The sequence below is a fragment of the Brachyistius frenatus genome, unplaced genomic scaffold (genome assembly GCF_029030835.1).
Source record: "Brachyistius frenatus isolate BFR_SWC_R1_liver_20210118 unplaced genomic scaffold, ASM2903083v1 Contig_28, whole genome shotgun sequence".
In the NCBI taxonomy this organism is placed as follows: domain Eukaryota; kingdom Metazoa; phylum Chordata; class Actinopteri; family Embiotocidae; genus Brachyistius; species Brachyistius frenatus.
This window is the reverse complement of record NW_027210627.1, coordinates 4220763-4240403: the sequence shown is the minus strand read 5'-3', so window position 1 is coordinate 4240403 and position 19641 is coordinate 4220763. Positions and strand designations below refer to the sequence as shown.

Below are 19641 nucleotides of genomic sequence, written 5' to 3'. Positions count from 1 at the left end.
ACAAGGGCTTTGCAACAAGTACCTCATGCCTCAAAATATCAACACATATTCAATTCCCAGCTGTGTTATTAGCAGCAAACTCTTATCAGTCACCACCAGAGTAATGAGTCAGGCTGTTTCAGATCACTACACTCACACAGGATAGGACTAATAGGGCATGTCAACGCCACACACACACACGCAGTGGCCGCATCTGTCACCATATTTCGAAATGCTCAACACTTTCAGAGCTGCTGTTAATTGACAGAGAACAGTTCTCTGAAGTGCACTAAATATCTGTCTCTCATTCGTCTTCACTGGGCCTCTATTAGTCTGTGTTTTACACTTTAGCTTGGACTTAAATCATGCCAGTGTCAAATATAACTGCTTATCAACGGCTGCATGTCCGTTTTTTTTACGGTGGATTAGCAGTTTAACCTACAGACTGTTAGAAAGAAAAACATGGGTCATATTCTGACGCTCTAAATGCAAGAAGTGCCTTTTTTCGCGTGGAGCTGACGCCTTGTGTGGGATCATGAGCTGAATCCAGCTAATACCACAGTGCTTCACAGTTTCCAGTGAATTCATTTGTCAAGATGACTGTGCAACACGGGCTTTGAGTCACCGCGTTCGAGGGCTTATTTCATCTGGGATGCATTACAGCGAATAGTTCTTCCTTCACTTCTATTTCATTTTTATCTCTTTCTTTTCTTTTTGTTTGGTATTATAACGGAAATAGTCCATTGATTGGCTTCACAGTATGTCATGTGTCTTAAAAGTAATACGTCTCTAGAATAAGCACACCAAACTGACATGCTTTCTAGCAAGCATTATTAATGTCGGTTCAATCCATTGTGCTTTTATGAAATGACAATGTCAGGGTTTTCCTGACTTTTTGAGGTTTTTACTTTTAATGGGAGGGCGAACAAGGATCAGTACAAGCATGATGCCTTGGATCTGCGGAAAGTCTAACGCACGCACGCACGCACACACACACACACACACACACACACACATCTTGCTTGTCTTCATAAAAAAGTCTTCATAATTAAGGTTGATGTGAAAATTAATTTCAATCAAAGTAATTTGGTTTGGTTATCTTATAAAAATCTGTCAGGTTGTCTGTACTTCTGTGTGTGTGTGTGTGTGTGTGTGTGTGTGTGTGTGTGTGTGTGTGTGTGTGTGTGTGTGTGTGTGTGTGTGTGTGTGTGTGTGTGTGTGTGTGTGTGTGTGTGTGTGTGTGTGTGATCATTGTTATTCAAGGCCAGGCCTCCAGTCTGTCAAAGAAGTAACGAGGCATGACGGTTTACTCTTTGAACATTTTCGTGTTTTTTCATTTCTTAGAGTTAATTAATTCATTGTAAGGTTGAGAAATATGCTGTGGATGTGTAGAGAAATCTGAACAATGTATGCCAGTTTGTATTTGGGCTGTTATTGTGAAAATGTACATTGGTATGTAATGCAGTGAGGTTTTGTTAATAGTGTTTGATTTTTCATCAACAGGTTCAGCATTCCAACGAGTTTATTCCTTTGACATAACGTCAGGGTTTCCATCAGTCATCTTATGTTGATTCCCTAGTTTTATTGATTTAAATCTAACAAACTCATGAACTTAAAAGTAACCCAATGTAGTTTATTTATTTGACTACTTTTACTCCGCTATAAAAAAAATTGTTCCTCCCCCACTCACTCTAATCCCCACATTTGTCTTCTTCTTTCATTCCCTCTAGATGATGGTTCTGAGCCAAGTTCAGGCCGGGACACCCCTGCAAGTAGTTCATCCCGCCAAGGAGTTGGTGATCATACGGAGGAGAAAGGCAAAAAAGACAAGAAAAAGAAACCAAAAACAAAGAAGAAGGAAAAGAACAAGTGGAAAGGAAAAGAGAAAGAGAAAAAGAAAACGGAGGAGCCTGAGGAGACGGAAAAGAAGAGCAAGAAAATCGGCTTTGGCCTGCTGAGGTGAGTGAAGGGGTTCTTCCATTTGCCGGGGTTTGGTTTGCTTTAGTCACACTGTACCGAGTCAAGTCAGGATGTGATGAATTTCCACTCCAGCCTTAGAGCTGGGCAGAGCTGTACTGAGCCGTACAGCTGTGGTGGGACTGCAACCACCGGTTTGCAGTGAAGCTGGTTGAGTCCGTGTTGCATCTTGAGCTTGGCACCATCTTTTCAGTCTGGAGTCAGTATCTTTAGAAATAAGGAGTGCAGGGTCCAAGTGGTGGGGAGAACACCAACTATTGCATCCCATTGCGGGTATCAAGCCTTTTATAAGCCTTCAAATCGTATCAACAGTTTTCTGCAATGACCACCAGGACACTTATTAGAAGGACTAAATTTAGCAAGTGAAATCATAGACACTTGCGAAAGGTTGAGGCTATTTGAATGTGGGTCATTGGAAGCCTGGAAAGATGTCACTGTCCAAAAGCCTTACTCTGTTTACAACGTAACATCAGGTCACTTTGGGTCACTGCAACACAGAGTCCATTTGACTCCAATCCTGTCTGCTTAATGTCTGAAATTCACGTCTATGGAGTTTGTCTTCCACACGTAAATTTGCATTTTTCTGTCTGTAGCGGTACCTAGTTCAGCACAATCTCTGCTCACCTCATGCATTCATACTACTAACACTGAGCTCTTTTTTGATGTCCTTTAAAACTCCGTTTCATGCTCCCAGGCACACGACGACTACTCAAAGATCGGTGCCCCAATTTCCTTTAGAATTATCTGTCAGAACTGTTTCATGTGATTAACTTTAACACTATATTGTCCGGTGTGAATGCAAAAGCTGCCTGCATGAATGGGGCAAAGTGTTTCAATGAGGAATTTGTACTTTCTACCTTAATTGCTACCTAATATAATTTTTTTGTTTTTTTTTTTTTCACCATGGTTGTATGTGAAGTGGTATTTCACGCGATCATTACATAGATAGAGATCTTAAGAAAAACACTTGCAATGCAATTTGATCTACAAAATACAGCCGCTGCCTTTCAAACATACACTTACAAAAAGCAGTCTGTGAACCAGAATAGAGAAAAACACTTCCAGATTTCGAAGTCCCTTTTTATCACAATAATTATATCTCAAAAGTGCCTGTTATTAAATGTGAAATATTAGGCAATTAGACTAATATGCACTCATTTTCCCTAATTTAATTGGTTTAATGCTCTTTCTTTGAAAGTCACCACCTTTTTTTCATCTCTTTTTCACCTTGTTTTCCTCAGTCTCATTACAGAATGCTTTCACTCTCTCATACCTGCAGTATTTAGTCATGAGTGGATACATTCTCCTTTATGATGTTGAAATGATGTCTTCGTTATGCGGTTTACTGATTAAATGGCGCTTTATACCCAAAGTCTGTTCATAATTACTTCAAATCAGTTTTGTTCACAAAAAGAGAAGCAGATGAACAGATGTGAGGATTATTGAATGCAGGTATGCAGTGTGTACCGTACAGTGTGTTCTTTCTTTACAGCCAGCTGTAGTTCTGCCTACAGTAAATGTTTACCCACCTGTCTCCGTGTTTAACCACTTCAATCCATCACTGCTCAAAATTCAACTTTGGGTTGCTTGAAAACAATTTAGTTGAGCGTCAGTGACCTTTTCTGACCGTTGAAGTCTTTTCTTTTCCTTTTTAAATTTAGCTTTTTATTGCAATTCTCCAATCCTTAAATGACAGCGTCCTTGCAACATGGAAAAGCATTACAGTTAATTCAGAAGACTGGATCAAGGGTTGCTTCACCTGCATTTTAAAAGGCCTTCAAATACCTTGCTAGCAATATTTTTCATTGACAGCTGTGTTCCATAAGTGGTAAACATAGTGGAATGTTTCCATAGCAAGAACTTTGATTTATTCTCGGTATTTTACTTTTCACAAAAGAGACTTTGATGTTGAGATTTCAATTTCAATCTATTGATGCTTCAATCTCCACAAATAAAATACCATTGCAGTTACTGGCCACATCACCATACCCACTGTTGTCTCTTGCATATCTATTCTGTTATTTCCTTTCTCCGCTCTCCCCTCACCCCAACCAGTCGAGGCAGATGACGCCCTACCTCTGCGTCTGGTTTTGTTCCTGTTAAAGGGGAGTTTTTCCTTCAGGCTGTGGCTCATGTGGGGATTGTTGAATTGTTGGGTTCATCCTCGTAATGCTGTCAGGACTTCACTGTGTTAAGTGCCCTGAGATTTATGTTGTGATGTGTTGCTATTTGAATATAATAAGATGAAATTGAACTGAATTGGATTCCAAGATCGTGATTTAACTCAATTTCAAAACATTTGCTTTGGCTGCAGTTTAACTTGACCTGAGTTGAGTCCATTACTTGTACAATGATACTTTTAAGTATGATTCAGCCAATTTATAAGCCCATTTATGTGTATTTAAAAGGAGTGTCTAACCTTGAGATGGGATGATAGAATAGGCTGAACAAAAAAAATATAGTATGTCAATCTCTGTAAGCCAATATTACCTGTTGCATTGAGTGGAGCATTTGGGTGGTGGAGATGGTGTCGATACAGCTGATATTTTACTGATGCTGTTGTAAGCAAATCTGTTGAAGTTACCAAAATAATTGCCAGTCTGTAGTGACCGTCATTCATTCATAATGATCATGAAACCAATTTCTTTTCTTTCTCTTCATGATTCTGTAAAATAATCAAATATTCCGCTCATTCTCTTAATTTGCAAATATAAATTTGAATTTAATTTGATTAAATTCCTCCTCTATAGCAACAATTAAGTTCTTGTCACAATTTTGACAAAATGGCATACAGATTGAGACTCTGTGAGCGGTAAATACGATCAGGTCTAAATCTTGTTATGTGATTTGTATAACAAATTGGTGGCACAATGCAATAAATACCTATTACATACTTATGACTACATATATATTCACACCTCAAAATGTCCATAACTCATGCTCTTGTCTGTCTCACAGTCCTTTACTGCTCTTTTTATGTTACATATCTACTTCATGATACACCTAAAGATCTCTTTATATTCACCTCCTCCACTCCATTACTTTTGTCTTACAGTCTTAGCAATGTTTTAAGTGCTTCAGAGTTCAGGGAAGGTTACGACAATACCTTCTTTGTGTGTTCATCCATCTCCCCTCCCGCCCAGCCACCACTCTGCTTGATTACGGGTTGGACAGCCTCTACGGAGCACTGCAGAGAACCAGTTTATCTAGTTTAATCTAAGCCTTCCCTCTATGCACCCGTCTCTCCATTCATCCTTTCATCTAACTACCAGGTCCCCCATCACATCTTGCCATGAGTGCTTTAAGAGTCCATATAATACACCCAAAGATATTTTTAGACCTTTCCTCCGCACCTCGTTGCTCATCACCATAAGAGGGTCTTGATTAGAGCCCAGTGATAATCTCTACCTTTTCTCCTCTATTCCTGTAACATCTCTCTCCCCTCTCTCTCGCTGTCTGTCTCCCTCCATCTCTACCCCCCTAATCTTTGCATCATTCCAATTTTTCTTCCCCGTCTGCTCCCTCCAGCTCCTGCTCTCTATCTGCATTTGATTGCATGTAATGGTGGTAGACTGAGAAGGCAAATTGGTGCTATTCAGTACAGTTCAATCCAGGCCGAACTGCTGATTTGTCATATTCATCTAAGGGCACCTTTCATTGGCCTAATGGTCTGCAGGAGAGACAGTATAGGATACTTAGCCTTACTCCAAGGTCTCTGCTCTTATCATTGGCTGGTTCTTTACATTTGAAACAGAAGTTACCAACTGCTACATTGTTTTTTTCATTCATGCACCAATTGCAAAGGCACATTATTACTGCTCTATTTTTCCTGTACTAAATTACTCTCCTCGCTGGTTTTCACACTTGTAAACTTCCATTTTCCAAAAGGGTCATATTACAATGGCATGTAGAGAGTTGTTGTAATTATTGACCTGTTCCGTTTTCATTGTTGACACAGGCATTAACGTCAGTAACTCTAAATGTTTGTTGAAAAAGCCCTTTAAAGTGGACAGCTGGCTCCGTCATCCGAACTGCTGCCACCTGCCAATCAGATATGCCAGTCATCTGTTTGTGCGTGTGTGTGTGTGTGTGTGCGCGCGCGTGTGTGTGTGTGTGTGTGCGTGTGTGTGTGTGTGTGTGTGTGTGTGTGTGTGTGTGTGTGTGTGTGTGTGTGTGTGTGTGTCAGTGCACCGTAACCGTCCTACCATCATGAATATTCATGCGGTGATAAAACATGATTGGTCACACAGTCAGATGGTTGTCATATAGTTGGCATGGGGTTACTGTGAATCCGCCAGAGAGCGTGTGTGTTTGTGTGCACCGTCTGCAGTTGTGTGACCCTTTCTTTTTCTCTGAAGCGTGTATCGTTCCTCTGTTTTCGATCCGACTGTTAAGGCCCACATTCAAACAATTCCCAAAACCCCTCAGATCACGTAAAATGTACACATACTGTTCACACCACCATATATTAGTGCTCTACGCACATATTTAACACGGGTTTAGAGTATGGTTCTCGATCTGTTCTATCGTGTGTGTGTGTGTGCGTGCGTGTGTGTGCGTGCGTGCGCGCGTGTCAGTGAGGGAGGGAGAGCGACTGTCAGTGCAAATGAAAATATGGCAATCTATTAGCTGTAACTGAGAAAGGACAAGGTCTACCAGAAGGGGACGGGCACTGCTGCTGCCGCCAGTGCATCATGTTTACGTGATTGTTGATGTGTGTTGCACAAAGTGTGTGCGCACGCTGTTCATTTTCAATTTGATAGCAGTGTGAATTTATGAGAATCTATGATAATGAATGCTTGGTTGCCTGCTGGCTTGTAATCATGCACTGCTGTACTTACATCCAGCTCTCATGCTCTGTGTGTGTGTGTGTGTGTGTGTGTGTGTGTGTGTGTGTGTGTGTGTGTGTGTGTGTGTGTGTGTGTGTGTGTGTGTGTGTGTGTGTGCATATCTGTGTGTTACTCTACTGTATTCAAACCAAAATTGTTGTCCAGAAGGCATCAACCGCAGCGAATCATACAACTCAAAAAGCCACATAATTAAGGATGCAGTCTTTGAGCCTCGAGTGTGCTCTTTTTTTCTTCTTCTAATTTGTACTTCTTATTAGGGCCCGAGCACCGAATGGTGCGAAAGCTCTATTGTAATTAATACATGTAATGACACTTTCCCCCATTTTGTCCCATTTTTCCCCTTCTTACTCTCCTCTCTCTCTCTCTGTGCTCTCTCCAGCATGTTATAATGCTACACCTCTGTAAAACTTAAAGTGCTCCATCATTGGCACCATTAGTCCATCACCACGGTGGGGCCCATTAGGACTGACTAGCTCCATTGTGGGCCTTGTAATGGCAGAGATTCATGCCAGGCCTATTAGCTCCAGTCTACATACCGTATGCTTGTGTGTGTTTGAGTGTGGAAGTTTGGTGTGTAGATGAAAAGGCTGATGGTAGAAAATGGACCTACTTTGATGTTGCCGTCTCTATTATTTTCAGAAGGTTTTTTTCTGATTGTTGGGAGCTCTGCATTAAATCCAAATAAATCTGCATATCTTTGGGGTTGTAAAAGTTGCCTTATGACTTGTGCCTGTGAGAGTTTGTACTGTCACAGCCGCAGCACTTAAATAGCCGGCAGCACACTGACATACAGTGCATCCGGAAAGTATTCACAGCGCTTCACTTTTTACACATTTTATGTTACAGCCTTATCCAAAATGGATTAAATTCCTTTTTTTCCCCCTCAAATTTCTACACGCAATATCCCAATTGCTCAATACTTTGTTGAAGCAGCTTTGGCAGAAATTACAGCCTCAAGTATTTTTGAGTATGATGCTATAAGCTTGGCACCTATTCTTGGGCAGTTTCTCCCATTCTTCTTTGCAGGACCTCTCAAGCTCCATCAGGTTGGATGGGGAGCGTCGGTGCACAGCCATTTTCAGATCTCTGCAGAGATGTTCAATCTGGTTCAAGTCTGGGCTCTGGCTGGGCCTCTCAAAGACATTCACAGAGTTGTCCCGAAGCCATTCTTTTGTTATCTTGGCTGTGTTCTTAGGGTCGTTGTCCTGTTGGAAGATGAACCTTCGCCCCAGTCTGAGGTCCAGAGCGCTCTGGAGCAGGTTTTCATCAAGGATGTCTCTGTACATTGCTGCATTCATCTTTCCCTCCATCCTGACTAGTCTCCCAGTTCCTGCTGCTGAAAAACATCCCTACAGCATGATGCTGCCACCACCATGCTTCACTGTAGGGATGGTATTGGTCAGGTGATGAGCGGTGCCTGGTTCCCTCCGGACATGAAGCTTGGCATTCAGGCCAAAGAGTTCAATCTTTCTTTCATCAGAGCAGAGAATTTAGTTTCTCATGGTCTGAGAGTCCTTCAGGTGCCTTTTGTCAAACTCCAGGCGGGCTGTCATGTGCCTTTTACTGAGGAGTGGCTTCCGTCTGGCCACTCTACCATACAGGCCTGCTTGGTGGAGTGCTGCAGAGATGGTTGTCCTTCTGGAAGGTTCTCCTCTCTTCACAGAGCAACGTTGGAGCTCTGTCAGAGTGACCATCGGGTTCTTGGTCACCTCCCTGACTAAGGCTCTTCTCCCCCGATCACTCAGTTTGGCCGGGCGGCCAACTGTAGGAAGAGTCCTGGTGGTTCCAAACTTCTTCCATTTATGGATGATGGAGGCCACTGTGCTCATTAAGACCTTCAATGCTGCAGAAATGTTTCTGTACCCTTCCCCAGATCTGTGCCTCGATACAATCCTGTCTCGGAGGTATACAGACAATTCTTTGGACTTCATGGCTTGGTTTGTGCTCTGACATGCACTGTCAACTGTGGGACCTTATATAGACGGTGTGTGTCTTTCCAAATCATGTCCAATCAACTGAATTTACCAGGTGGACCTCCAATTAAGTTGTAGTAACATCTCAAGGATGATCAGTGGAAACAGGATGCACCTGAGCTCAATTTTGAGTGTCATGGCAAAGGCTGTGAATACTTATGTACATGTGATTTTTTTCATTTTAGATTTTTAATAGATTTGCAAAAATTTCAAAAAAATGTATTTCACTTTGTCATTATGGGATATTATGTGTAGAATTTTGAGGGAAAAAATTAATTTAATCCATTTTGGAATAAGGCTGTAATATAACAAAATGTGGAAAAAGTGAAGCGCTGTGAATACTTTCCAGATGCACTGTATTTTGATGTAGTTAGCATTCAACCAGGGCATGATATCTGACTTCTCGCCAGCAGAATTAGACCAACTACATTTCATGAAACAATCAAATCCTTCAGTATTTTTTTTGCCTTCAGAAAGACGGCTACATTTTATGTCCATATTATTATGTTCATTTGCCAATTCCTACTTACCATACTTGAGCTACGCATTCAGACACAAGTCAACAGTTAACAGATAAACTAGATGATCCATAACACTGGTCTGACTTAAATGATTAATTGTTTCCTTTTGTTTCCTTCCTTCCTTCCTTCCTGCTGTCTGTGATGAAAAGAGTAAATTAAGTAAATTAGTTATTATATATAAAATATGCAAAAAATAACTGAAAAAAATAGATAAAAAATGAACAGTCAGAGGTTTATTCTGATACAGTTTGGGAGATGATTCTAACTACGTATCGAAAAAGTGAAGCTTCTCATGAATTTTATAGCAAATTTAATTAGTAAGCATATTTCTCTCTGTTGTCTTTTTAGCAACGTAGCGCTAAATGACCTGGTCAGGTTTTAGTAAAGAAAGTGCGAAACTTGTGCATGGAAGATGACTTCAAAAACGCGGTCTTCTGACCAGACATCGCCTGTCATTGTTTCATAATTAGAGAGCACATGCTTGAAACAGGGGAAGGACTCTGCCAATCAAACATCATGACAGGAAGTCATTGGAGTGTCACTGACTGATGTCATGCCTGCCAGTCATCAGTGTTTGTGTTTGTGTGTGTGTGTGTGTGTGTGTGTGTGTGTGTGTGTGTGTGTGTGTGTGTGTGTGTGTGTGTGTGTGTGTGTGTGTGTGTGTGTGTGTGTTTGCGTGTGCATGCATGTGCTCTGTCACCATAGCAATCTTGTCAATCACCTGCTCCCTCAGGGATCCATTTGCCAATGATAGCAAAGGGAGGCGTGTCCAAAGAGCGGCAGAAAGAGGGAGTGAGAGAAGAGCAGCAGAATAGAAACAATAGGTGAAGTGAGTCACAGATGTTTGCTCTAATTTATGTATTCTTTGTCAGTGGGTTTTCCACACACGGACTATCCAGATGCACAAGTGTCAGTCCTCTGAATGCTCTGCTCAGTAGTCTGTATCGTTGTACATGTGAACGTAGTTTACTGTTAAGACCGGTTTAACACAGTAATGTAAAACTTTCTTTGTTCTACATGGTGTTTGCTGCAAGGTCAATAATTTGGACTGTACTGTATTTTGTGTTTGTTATCATATGATTATCTATTGTGTTTTCTCGTGTAAAACATGATTATTCAATAACATTCATGCCCATAAAGTTTGTTTGAATTTCAATCTGATTATTGTTGGTGTAGGTTCGATTTTAGATGTGAAGTATACGGTCAACAACAAAACATCCAAATATATTCATGTTTGGACTACTGGCATAATGATGCTGCCATCAGTGATTGTCCAGAGAGACTTCACTAGTACATTCTGTTTGCAGAAAATATAAAACTTTTAGTAAAAATAAAGAAACCACACCATGTTTGTGTCCTGAGCATGTAAGGGAAAGCACAAGTTGAAAATTCATGTCTGACATAAACGTGCATGTCAATTATGATAACCAGCACCTCTCTTTGTCAAACTAAGCTGAAGCTAAACAAGTAAGCAGTCTTTCTCACCATCTGTGTTGATGATTTGTGGAGCAAAGTTTTTGAAATATGGAGTGTATTTTACTGTTGGTATACTGTACCTGCTTGTGGCTGCTCTCCCTAATGAAACTGAATTTTTAAAATATGTTCAGAGAGTGGCAGTGAAAGTTTAATCATCTTCTCATGTTGATTTTTGCCTTTTGTTTTAATCAGTAACCAGTAAAAAAAAAAAAAAAAGATTCTCAAATATATCTTGGTCAGACATTAAATTTAGAAAGGTTGAATGTTGTTGTTTGTTTCCTTTTCATCCTACCTCTCCCTACACAGATGGAGGCTTTAAGAAACCTGGGTGTATATATTTCTAATTAAATCCTTCGCACATGCAAATGAGTAGCCATATACTTTCCATACAGACAGTGGTGTTAGCTCATGAATATTCACGAGTCATTATTCTGTTCCCACTAATGACACAACAAGAAATAATGTATTCATCCTAACTGGCTGCTAATCAGCTGCTAATCTTACTCTGATATTCCTTGTGAAACGATGCTCAAGTGATAATGTCGAACTTGTAAATTTTGAAATGTGTTGTGGACGTCCAGGTTTTGTGTGTGTGTGTGTGTGTGTGTGTGTGTGTGTGTGTGTGTGTGTGTGTGTGTGTGTGTGTGTGTGTGTGTGTGTGTGTGTGTGTGTGTGTGTGTGTGTGTGGGTATACAAATTCATGTATGTTGGTTCCCAGGATAGTCGAATAATCGCCTTATCAAAAAGGATTTGGAGAAAGAGAGAGAGTAGCTCTAATTAAGCTGCAGGTGTCTGTTATTTGTGTATATCTTTCTCCTCTATATTTCACTATTCTTTACCCTTTAATTTTGTTGCACAGTGTAGGTAAATCTTCCATAGCTGGTTGCTTCTTTGTTGTAATTAGTTTTCAATCTGGCTTTGACCGCGTGGAGAAAATGTGGTAAACACCGCGGCTTCTGGGAAGGAGAGAAGGAAAGGAAGGAAAGACAGTGACAAAGTGAAGTAGCATATTGTGTTCAGTAGGCATATAATGCATGTTGTAGGTATATAGCTGTAGATGGCTCCAAAGCTTCACCAGCAGTATAACCATACTCGGTTGAGCCTCTCTTAGCACTTAAAATCCCATACATTCTGCAGATTTGTCAACTGAACATTAAAGCTAGAAATATCCTGGTTCTCAATATCCTACTGGTATTATATTGGACTCAGATCAATAGACTGGACAGGCCACTGGAGTCCATGTTCATGACTTTTGCATTATGTGTATTATCATTATCAAGTAGCCATTAGAGGTTGGTAAACTGAGGCGATATAGTGATCAACATCGTCAACAACAATTGTCAGATTGGTTATAGCATTTAAATTACAATTGATTGGTATTAATGGGCCCAAAGTGTGCCAAGAAAACACCCCCCACACCACCTTTACACCACCATCAGAAACCTGGACTGTTGACACAACTCAGGCTGGGTCCATGGATTAACGGTATTGATACTAAACTGTGAATGCCATCTGCCTGCCTCAGCAGATATTGATCCTCAATCTGACCAAGCTATGTTTTTCCAGTCTTTAATTGCCTAGTTTTGTGCCCACTGCCAACTCATATTTATGTTCCTGACTGACATGAGTGGAACCTGATGTGGTCATCTGCTGTCGGAGCCCATCCACTGCTATGTATTCTGTTTATCTGCTCTCCACTGTTGTGATAAGTTATTTCAGTCATCTCAAACTGGTCCGGCCTTTGTCCTCAGACTTCTCTCATGAAGAAGTTGTTGCTGTTGCTGTCGCTCACTTGATTTCTTTTGCTTTTCGCTCCATTCTGGGTAGATTATAGAGACTGCACTGCATACAAATCTCAGAGGATCAGTAGTCTCCAAAATATTCAAAGCCAGCTCATCTGACACAAATAATCATGCTGGTCACAAGCAGGTGTACAGCTGTTCCTGATAAAGTGCTCGACAAGGGAGTCAATTTGAATTTTATCCAATATCTCTGAGTGTTTTGCTCGGATAACCAGGAATTTTAACCGTATCTTGAAAGGACAAAAATATGGGTTACAATTTGCATTGATTTCACTAATTGCACAATTTTTTTCAATAATTTCTTCATCATCTTGGGGCTAATATGTATTTAGGGATCAACGGGTCCATGGTTAAAATACACGTTTTTGTCTACCCTCAATCTACATGTTTATCTGTCAGCGACTTAAAAAACTCAAACACTTTTCAGCCACTTGTCTTTTCATTTATTATAAACTGACAGTGGAGAGGAAACCGGGACGAAATGGAGCAGAAAGAAGAGGAGGGCATGATAGAGATTTAGTTAAGTGAGCGTAGTGTTTGATAGCGAGGGGAACGTCAAACGAGACAGTGACATGAAAGGGTGAAGGCGAGGTAAGATACCGATAGACAGAAACAGAAATGAGGGTAATGAGAGAGAAGAAGGCAAGAAATGAGGAAAAGGGGAAAAAAAGGACCAGAGGTGAAATATGGGTAAGTCAGGGTAGGAGAGAGAGTTGAATGAAAGGGTAATCCTCTGTAGGTAGCAGTAATTAGAGCAAGGCTTGCCCCCTGTGAGGCGAATACACACGCATGCTGTTAATGCGCACAGATGCTTGTAGCCCTTCATTGTCCATTGAGTCCCCCTCTATGGGTGGTAAATAGGCTTCACCCGCTATTTCACATTATACATGTCAAAGAAACCCCAGCGTTCACATTACTTTTTTTTTTATTTTTTTTTTTTTATATTACAGCATGCAGAGATATGCACAAGCTAAAGCAACAAAACAGTCACTTTAAAGTAGTCATTTATGTTGTTTTAAATAATACACTCGGAGGTACTGTGATCAGTGCTCAGCGGAAGTCTAGACAAAAAGATAAGACAGTACGTCAATAAATTGAATAGATGTATAAAATATAAGGTGTATTATGAGGTCTCAGTTCCTTTGTTGGAGATATTAACTATTTAGCATGACTGGCTCAGTTAACTACAGTATGTCCTACTCACTGCAGAGCTGCTGGAGTATAATCAGATTCTGTGAGTTATTCTTTTAATTTTTTTTTCTTGCATGTGCATCTGAGCAGGCTGTATATGCTTATAGTATTTACTATGATACCATGAGTATTTTGTTCTTTTCGTATTTTGTTTGTTTCAGGGGGGGAAAGAATGGAAAAAACAATACAGTTCCATTCATCATTTACTGCAATTGTTTTTCACACACCATGTATCTCCATACACTTAATCTGATATATAAATGGACATTTCCTTAATGACCTCGGAGACAAAAATATCCCTGTTTGACTGACAGTTTCTAATTCTTTGTGACTACTGATGTATCCGATCGATTTGAATATTCATACAGCGCGGAGAGAAGAGCCCTTGAAGGTTGTTCTCTGAAGGACCTTCAGAGTGACTTGCCTCAAATATGACACCACAAGCGAACATCAGTTGCTGACGTCAGCGAAATATTGATTCCATCAGTCATTTGTTCAGGTGTTAGACGTGTGTCATATTTACAGCCTGTTTTGACAAGCCTTTGTTTTGACATGCGTTCGGCCTCCGTCAGCACGGTCACACATCAATATCAACTCAGCCAATTCCCATCTGAATACCTCGCAACACAAAAAATGATATGAACATTACAAAAGCAGTACCGTAGTAGTACGTGATTTTCAGCCAGGTGTGTGTTTGCGTGAATCCATGAATCCATCCAGTTAATGAGTTGTGCAGGGTCCAGTAGTGCTGAGTACGCTGTTGACGCTGAACACTGTGGTTTGAGTATTGATATGTGGCCACTTAAAACAGGCCTGAGTCTATTCTGTCTTTGAATTTAGATTAGGTTGAATAGAGTACATTTTTATTGAAGAATAGCTCTACATACATCCTCTGTCTGTTGAATTTATTGCATTGCCCATACTCAATTTATTCCAGCATTTTTTTTGCATTCACATGTACTACTTTGACATACAGTTAATAGCCATTAACCTATACATGTAGAGCTGAACATTGCCACTATGTGTTTGTTTGTCGAGTAGCTTGTTCATTATATTTTCAAATACACATTTAAATTTTATTTTTGCCTCCTATACCTGCAGCATATGAGAAGTTGTATGTGTTTACTCAACGACTGTGAGTGAAATTACTTTAAATATTGGCTCCACTGTGAGTTGCTTCAGTGTTATTTATCTTTATCGCTTGTATTTATTTGTATGTTACTGAGTGAGAAGTCGGAGAGAAGCCGAGAGAAGATTCATACCACAAAAATGTGTCTTGATAATAAGTTACAGAAGCTCTTGGACTGATTGACACAGTGTGTGAATCTGTTTTCATGTAACTGTTTACATGTGTGTCAAACTTGTTGTAATCCTCATACAGAGTTGGTATATTACTTTTTCGTTTTTCATTTTGTTTTTAAGCCATCTTTCTGTCCATGTCACTTTTTCTCCCTTTTTAGATTCGGAAAGAAAAAAGAGGAGAAGAAGGAGGCAAAGGCGGCTCTGCAGCGACAAAAGTCAGACATCCTGACTGACCATGAGTTTGAGAGGATGAAAGAAGAAAGAGAGAGGTGGGGACAGTCTACAGAGATGTGATTCAGGATTTTTTGTTGTGACATAAAAACTCAAATATTGTGTACATTGATAGAAGGTGTGTGTCTGTCTGTAAACATATTTTCCTCTCTTTGTGGATCACAGGTAATTGCTCACTTATCATTTTCAAAGAACACATTGAAACCCCTAATTAGTATCGCTGCCATTCCTTTCTTATACCGCTTGTTATCCTCACTGTTCTCTATATTGTTGCTCCATGCCTGTCATATTTGAGCTTTATGCTCATGGTATGCTTTTGGGTTTTGGTTTGTTTAAAGAAGTGTCTGTGTGGTAGCCATTGTCTTTTACATGCATTAACTGCTACTTAATTTCTCTTTCAGAATTGAAGCAGGGCATCCTGAACTGCATGAACAACGGTCCAGAGACCAGCAGGGAGGCGTTGGCGGGTCAGCATATCCAGAGTTTGAGGATGACGACACGGATCCCAACTATGCTCGAATACAATCCTTCAGGGACCGAGAGGTTGGCTCAGTGCCACAGCCGCTGTCTCAGTCACCTCCCTACAGTACAGTTCAGCCCGCCCATGCCCGCACACCGTCCCCACAAGGCCCCTCTGGATATCCAGGACATCAAAATCATGCTAATGATCCTGGAGTCATCCCTGACGATGACCACCTTGATAGGCTGTATGCCAAAGTCAACAAACCAAGGGGAGGTGGAACTACAACTTCTCCTGCTCCTCTTCCTGCTCCTGCTAATGAAAGGTAAGACCTTATCAGGATATAGTTACAAAAGTATGGAAAAAAGCTTTAGATAAATCAGTTTGTTCTCAAACATAGATTGAACATATAAAACATCTCATAAAGTACAAGTGGTTTTTTTTTGTTTTTTTTGTTTTTTAAACCCGAGTCCCATCCTGATGTCAGGTTCAGCACCAACAGAGTGATCCCCACGAAGGCAGGAATAGTGGAATAGTAATTGTCGCTCAAGTGTCAGAAATGGCTTGTGGTCACAGAAGCCCTGTTTCCTCTGCCGGTGCCAGCTCAGGTCAGCTCAATTCGACCTACTTTGTTTTCTTAGTTTTCTGTCAGGCAGAAGTTGTGAATAGTATCGTGGTACCTGAATCTGTTTTTGCTGTCGGCTCTCTTGAGGTTCCTGATTGAGCTAAGCCGAAAAGAATCGTCGCAATCAGTGCGTCACTGCATGCGTGTGTTGTGCTTGCGTGTTGGGTGTTTGCGTCACGCTGAGGATGACGTCATGGTAGTTTTTTTTTTCTGGTATCGCTATAGTAACAACACCTATTTGAGGGGTTAGTATCTGCAGTGGGAAAAGAAAATCCACAAAAGTAAATGGTGTCAAAAGCAAGTAGAGTCATGCCCAACAAACGGATAAATATCCTCTGACTGTTTTGCACTTTAAATCCACCTTCTTTCTCCTCCTCTGTCTCTCCAGTTTTACAATGCTGTACTATCTCGCTGATGCTTCATATTTTTTCCACTCTTTGCCCCTTTCCTGTTTAAATCGCATTTATCTGCAACAGGCTTGTGTGTGTGTGTGTGTGTGTGTGTGTGTGTGTGTGTGTGTGTGTGTGTGTGTGTGTGTGTGTGTGTGTGTGTGTGTGTGTGTGTGTGTGTGTGTGTGTGTGTGTGTGTGTGTGTGTGTGTGTGTGTGTGTGTTTTAGAACAATAGAGGGATGGAGACACAAAAAGGAAAGATTGAATTGTTTTGGCTTGCTTTAAGCTTCAGTATGAGTGCTTGTGTACTGAAGTGTCCACTGACATACATATTTGTGTGTGTGTGTGTGTATATGTGTGTATATTTAAACAAAACAAAGAAAGAAAGTCTTCACAGGGCTCAGTGTGTTCCTCGCAGCTTCAAAATACTGACGCCTTACCCTTTATAATGTCAGTCACAGCTGACTTACAGTATTTCTGTATATATGTGCCAGCACAGATATCCTCACAGACACAGCCACACACATACTCATACACACACACACACACACACGTGCATCCACCTTATTTCTGTACCTGTCGAGGAAGTGAACGTGTTTGATGGACAGCTCCAGGCTTCATCGGGATGTTTTTTTTTTTAAGGCTGCCTTTCTTATGTTGCTTCCTTCATGCATAATAGTGTTTAATTATGCAAAGTCAAAACTCCTTTGACCTTGACTTTTAGTATAGGCTTCTCTAAAATCACATATTTCTTTTGTTAAATATATTCATGGTTTTGGGGGTAGATCCAGAACGCTTGGTTTACTTTTAGCCCGTACAGGACAGGGATGTTACCACAGTACCTGATTCTTTTTCAAACTAAGATCAATAGCTAGACACGAGTGTCTGTGAGAATATGTATATGTAAAAGCTGCATAATCCACACCAAAAAAAATATGTTTTTAAAACTTCTTCAAACAGCTCACCTCAAATGCAGGTTTTGCCACACATATCCTGTAATTCCTGTTCTTCTCTGCACACAGTATAATTCAAATTAATTAAATATGAATACTTACTTGGGCTTGAGCGCTGCAGCTAAAGGAGTTAATGACCGTTGACAGTTAAATAAATGTTTTTATTCAACATAATTAATTACATGGTCAAATAAGTCACATTGATCCAGAGTGGGCTTTTACATCCGATTTTACTTGATTTCAGTGATGATTTGTGGCTTTTTTTTTTTTTAATTTTTTTTACTCTAGTTCTATATATGTATTATGTATTTACTGAGGTTTTCCCATGTCTCTCTTTTCTTTAAAGAAGTACCACGAGTCCTAAAATGTCTTGATTTTGGAAACATACATCTGTGGCCAGGAGTCCTGGCAGATAGTGCTGTTCATTTATCATGACTTACTGAAACCTGATGATGCAGACAGAAGGAAGTCCAGGTATTGGCTGACGATAATCGATGGTGCCAGAAAAAGAAGGCAGTGTGTCAGCGGTGTCTGTGCGTGTGCGTGTTACTGTGCGTCACGGGAGGCCAGAGCCGCTGTATGCATTTGGGAGACGGAGATAAACAAAATCGCTAAGAACGCCATTCCATCAGCAAAGTAGCGAAGCAGAGAACGGTGCAGTGACAGAAACACCAACGACTTACAGTACAGCTCTCCAATGTACAATTTTGTGTGTGCATTTACCGCTGTGTGTGGTATGTAGACTGAATATTAGATGTAGATAGACTGCTGGCTAGCTAAAAGAAAGGGATGGATGTCAAAAACGGCTCCAAGAAGCCAAACTACAAAACAAGCACTGCCTAGTCTGTGATAATTCTGCACAATGATGATAATTAAAGTGATAACAAAAAGTCTGCGGGAATTGAATCGCCCCGTCTGACTCCCCCGTTTTTTTTGTTAAGACCCACACAGATGTGACTTAACAAACCAGTCAGAAGGGAATTATAATAATTTTCATCTCGATTCAAAATCGAAGAGAAGCTGTTCATTTGATGAACATGACATGAAACTTTGTAACAGTTGCTGTACATTTTTCAGTTGCATACTTCATTCACCTATGTGAATGGAGGGAACAATAATTAAATAACAATAATTAAATAACACTATGCATCATTTTATATCCCTTGTATTTCCTGTATTGTTTACTGGTGGTGAAACAAGCTGTGCCACATAGACAGTTAACAAGTCTGCTTATATGACTGCTCTTTCGTATCTACAGGTGTCTCTATGATACATGTGCAAAAAACAACACATCACCAGTCAGAAGGCTCTCAGTAGCTGTTCATAATTGACGTTGTGCTTTAATCTTTTACAAGCTGTGAGGAGCAGAGGAGCAGCAGATTGTAAGACTTCTGAAATAACAATGATAAAGATTTAACATCATATATGTAACATACCTCGACATTTCCATTTTTTTTTTTATTTTTTTATCAGTTTCTTCAGACTGCTGGTAAAAGCAGCAGTGTTATAATGTGGATGGATGTGTTATATTCCTTTGCATACATACATGCGTGTCCCTCGCTCCGCGTGTGCATTTTGTGTGTGATATGAGTTTATTGTCAGTGATTTGCTTTAAATGGTTGCATTATGGGAGGACAGTTAATTAACCACACAGCAGCGACATACCACCCTGTCTGCTTTTCAACGAGTCCAACACCTTTAAATCCAAAGGGCACAGCACAATGCAGACTCATGTAATTATCCCAGTGGACACAGACATGTATAGTAAGACATATAGACACAAGAAATTTGGTAAAGACTGTACACACAAAACTGTAAATGTGCTCTAGAATTAAAACAATTGACTTTTTTTTTTTTTTTTAATTTTGCTTAAATATCCACCACTTCATAAGCTATTGTGTATTTTTTTTT

The 19641-nt window shown here is 40.3% G+C and overlaps 1 protein-coding gene across 3 annotated transcripts in view; it reads left to right on the top strand.

The window, feature by feature from the left end:
• pard3bb (par-3 family cell polarity regulator beta b) overlaps positions 1–19641 on the top strand; it is a 198765-nt gene that overhangs the window by 109700 nt on the left and 69424 nt on the right. For all 3 annotated transcript variants that reach the window (XM_069698895.1, XM_069698896.1, XM_069698897.1), the window contains exons 19-21: positions 1710–1938; positions 15230–15340; positions 15704–16087. In XM_069698895.1, coding sequence (XP_069554996.1) covers positions 1710–1938; positions 15230–15340; positions 15704–16087 — 724 coding nt within the window. The remainder of the gene's footprint in view (positions 1–1709; positions 1939–15229; positions 15341–15703; positions 16088–19641) is intronic.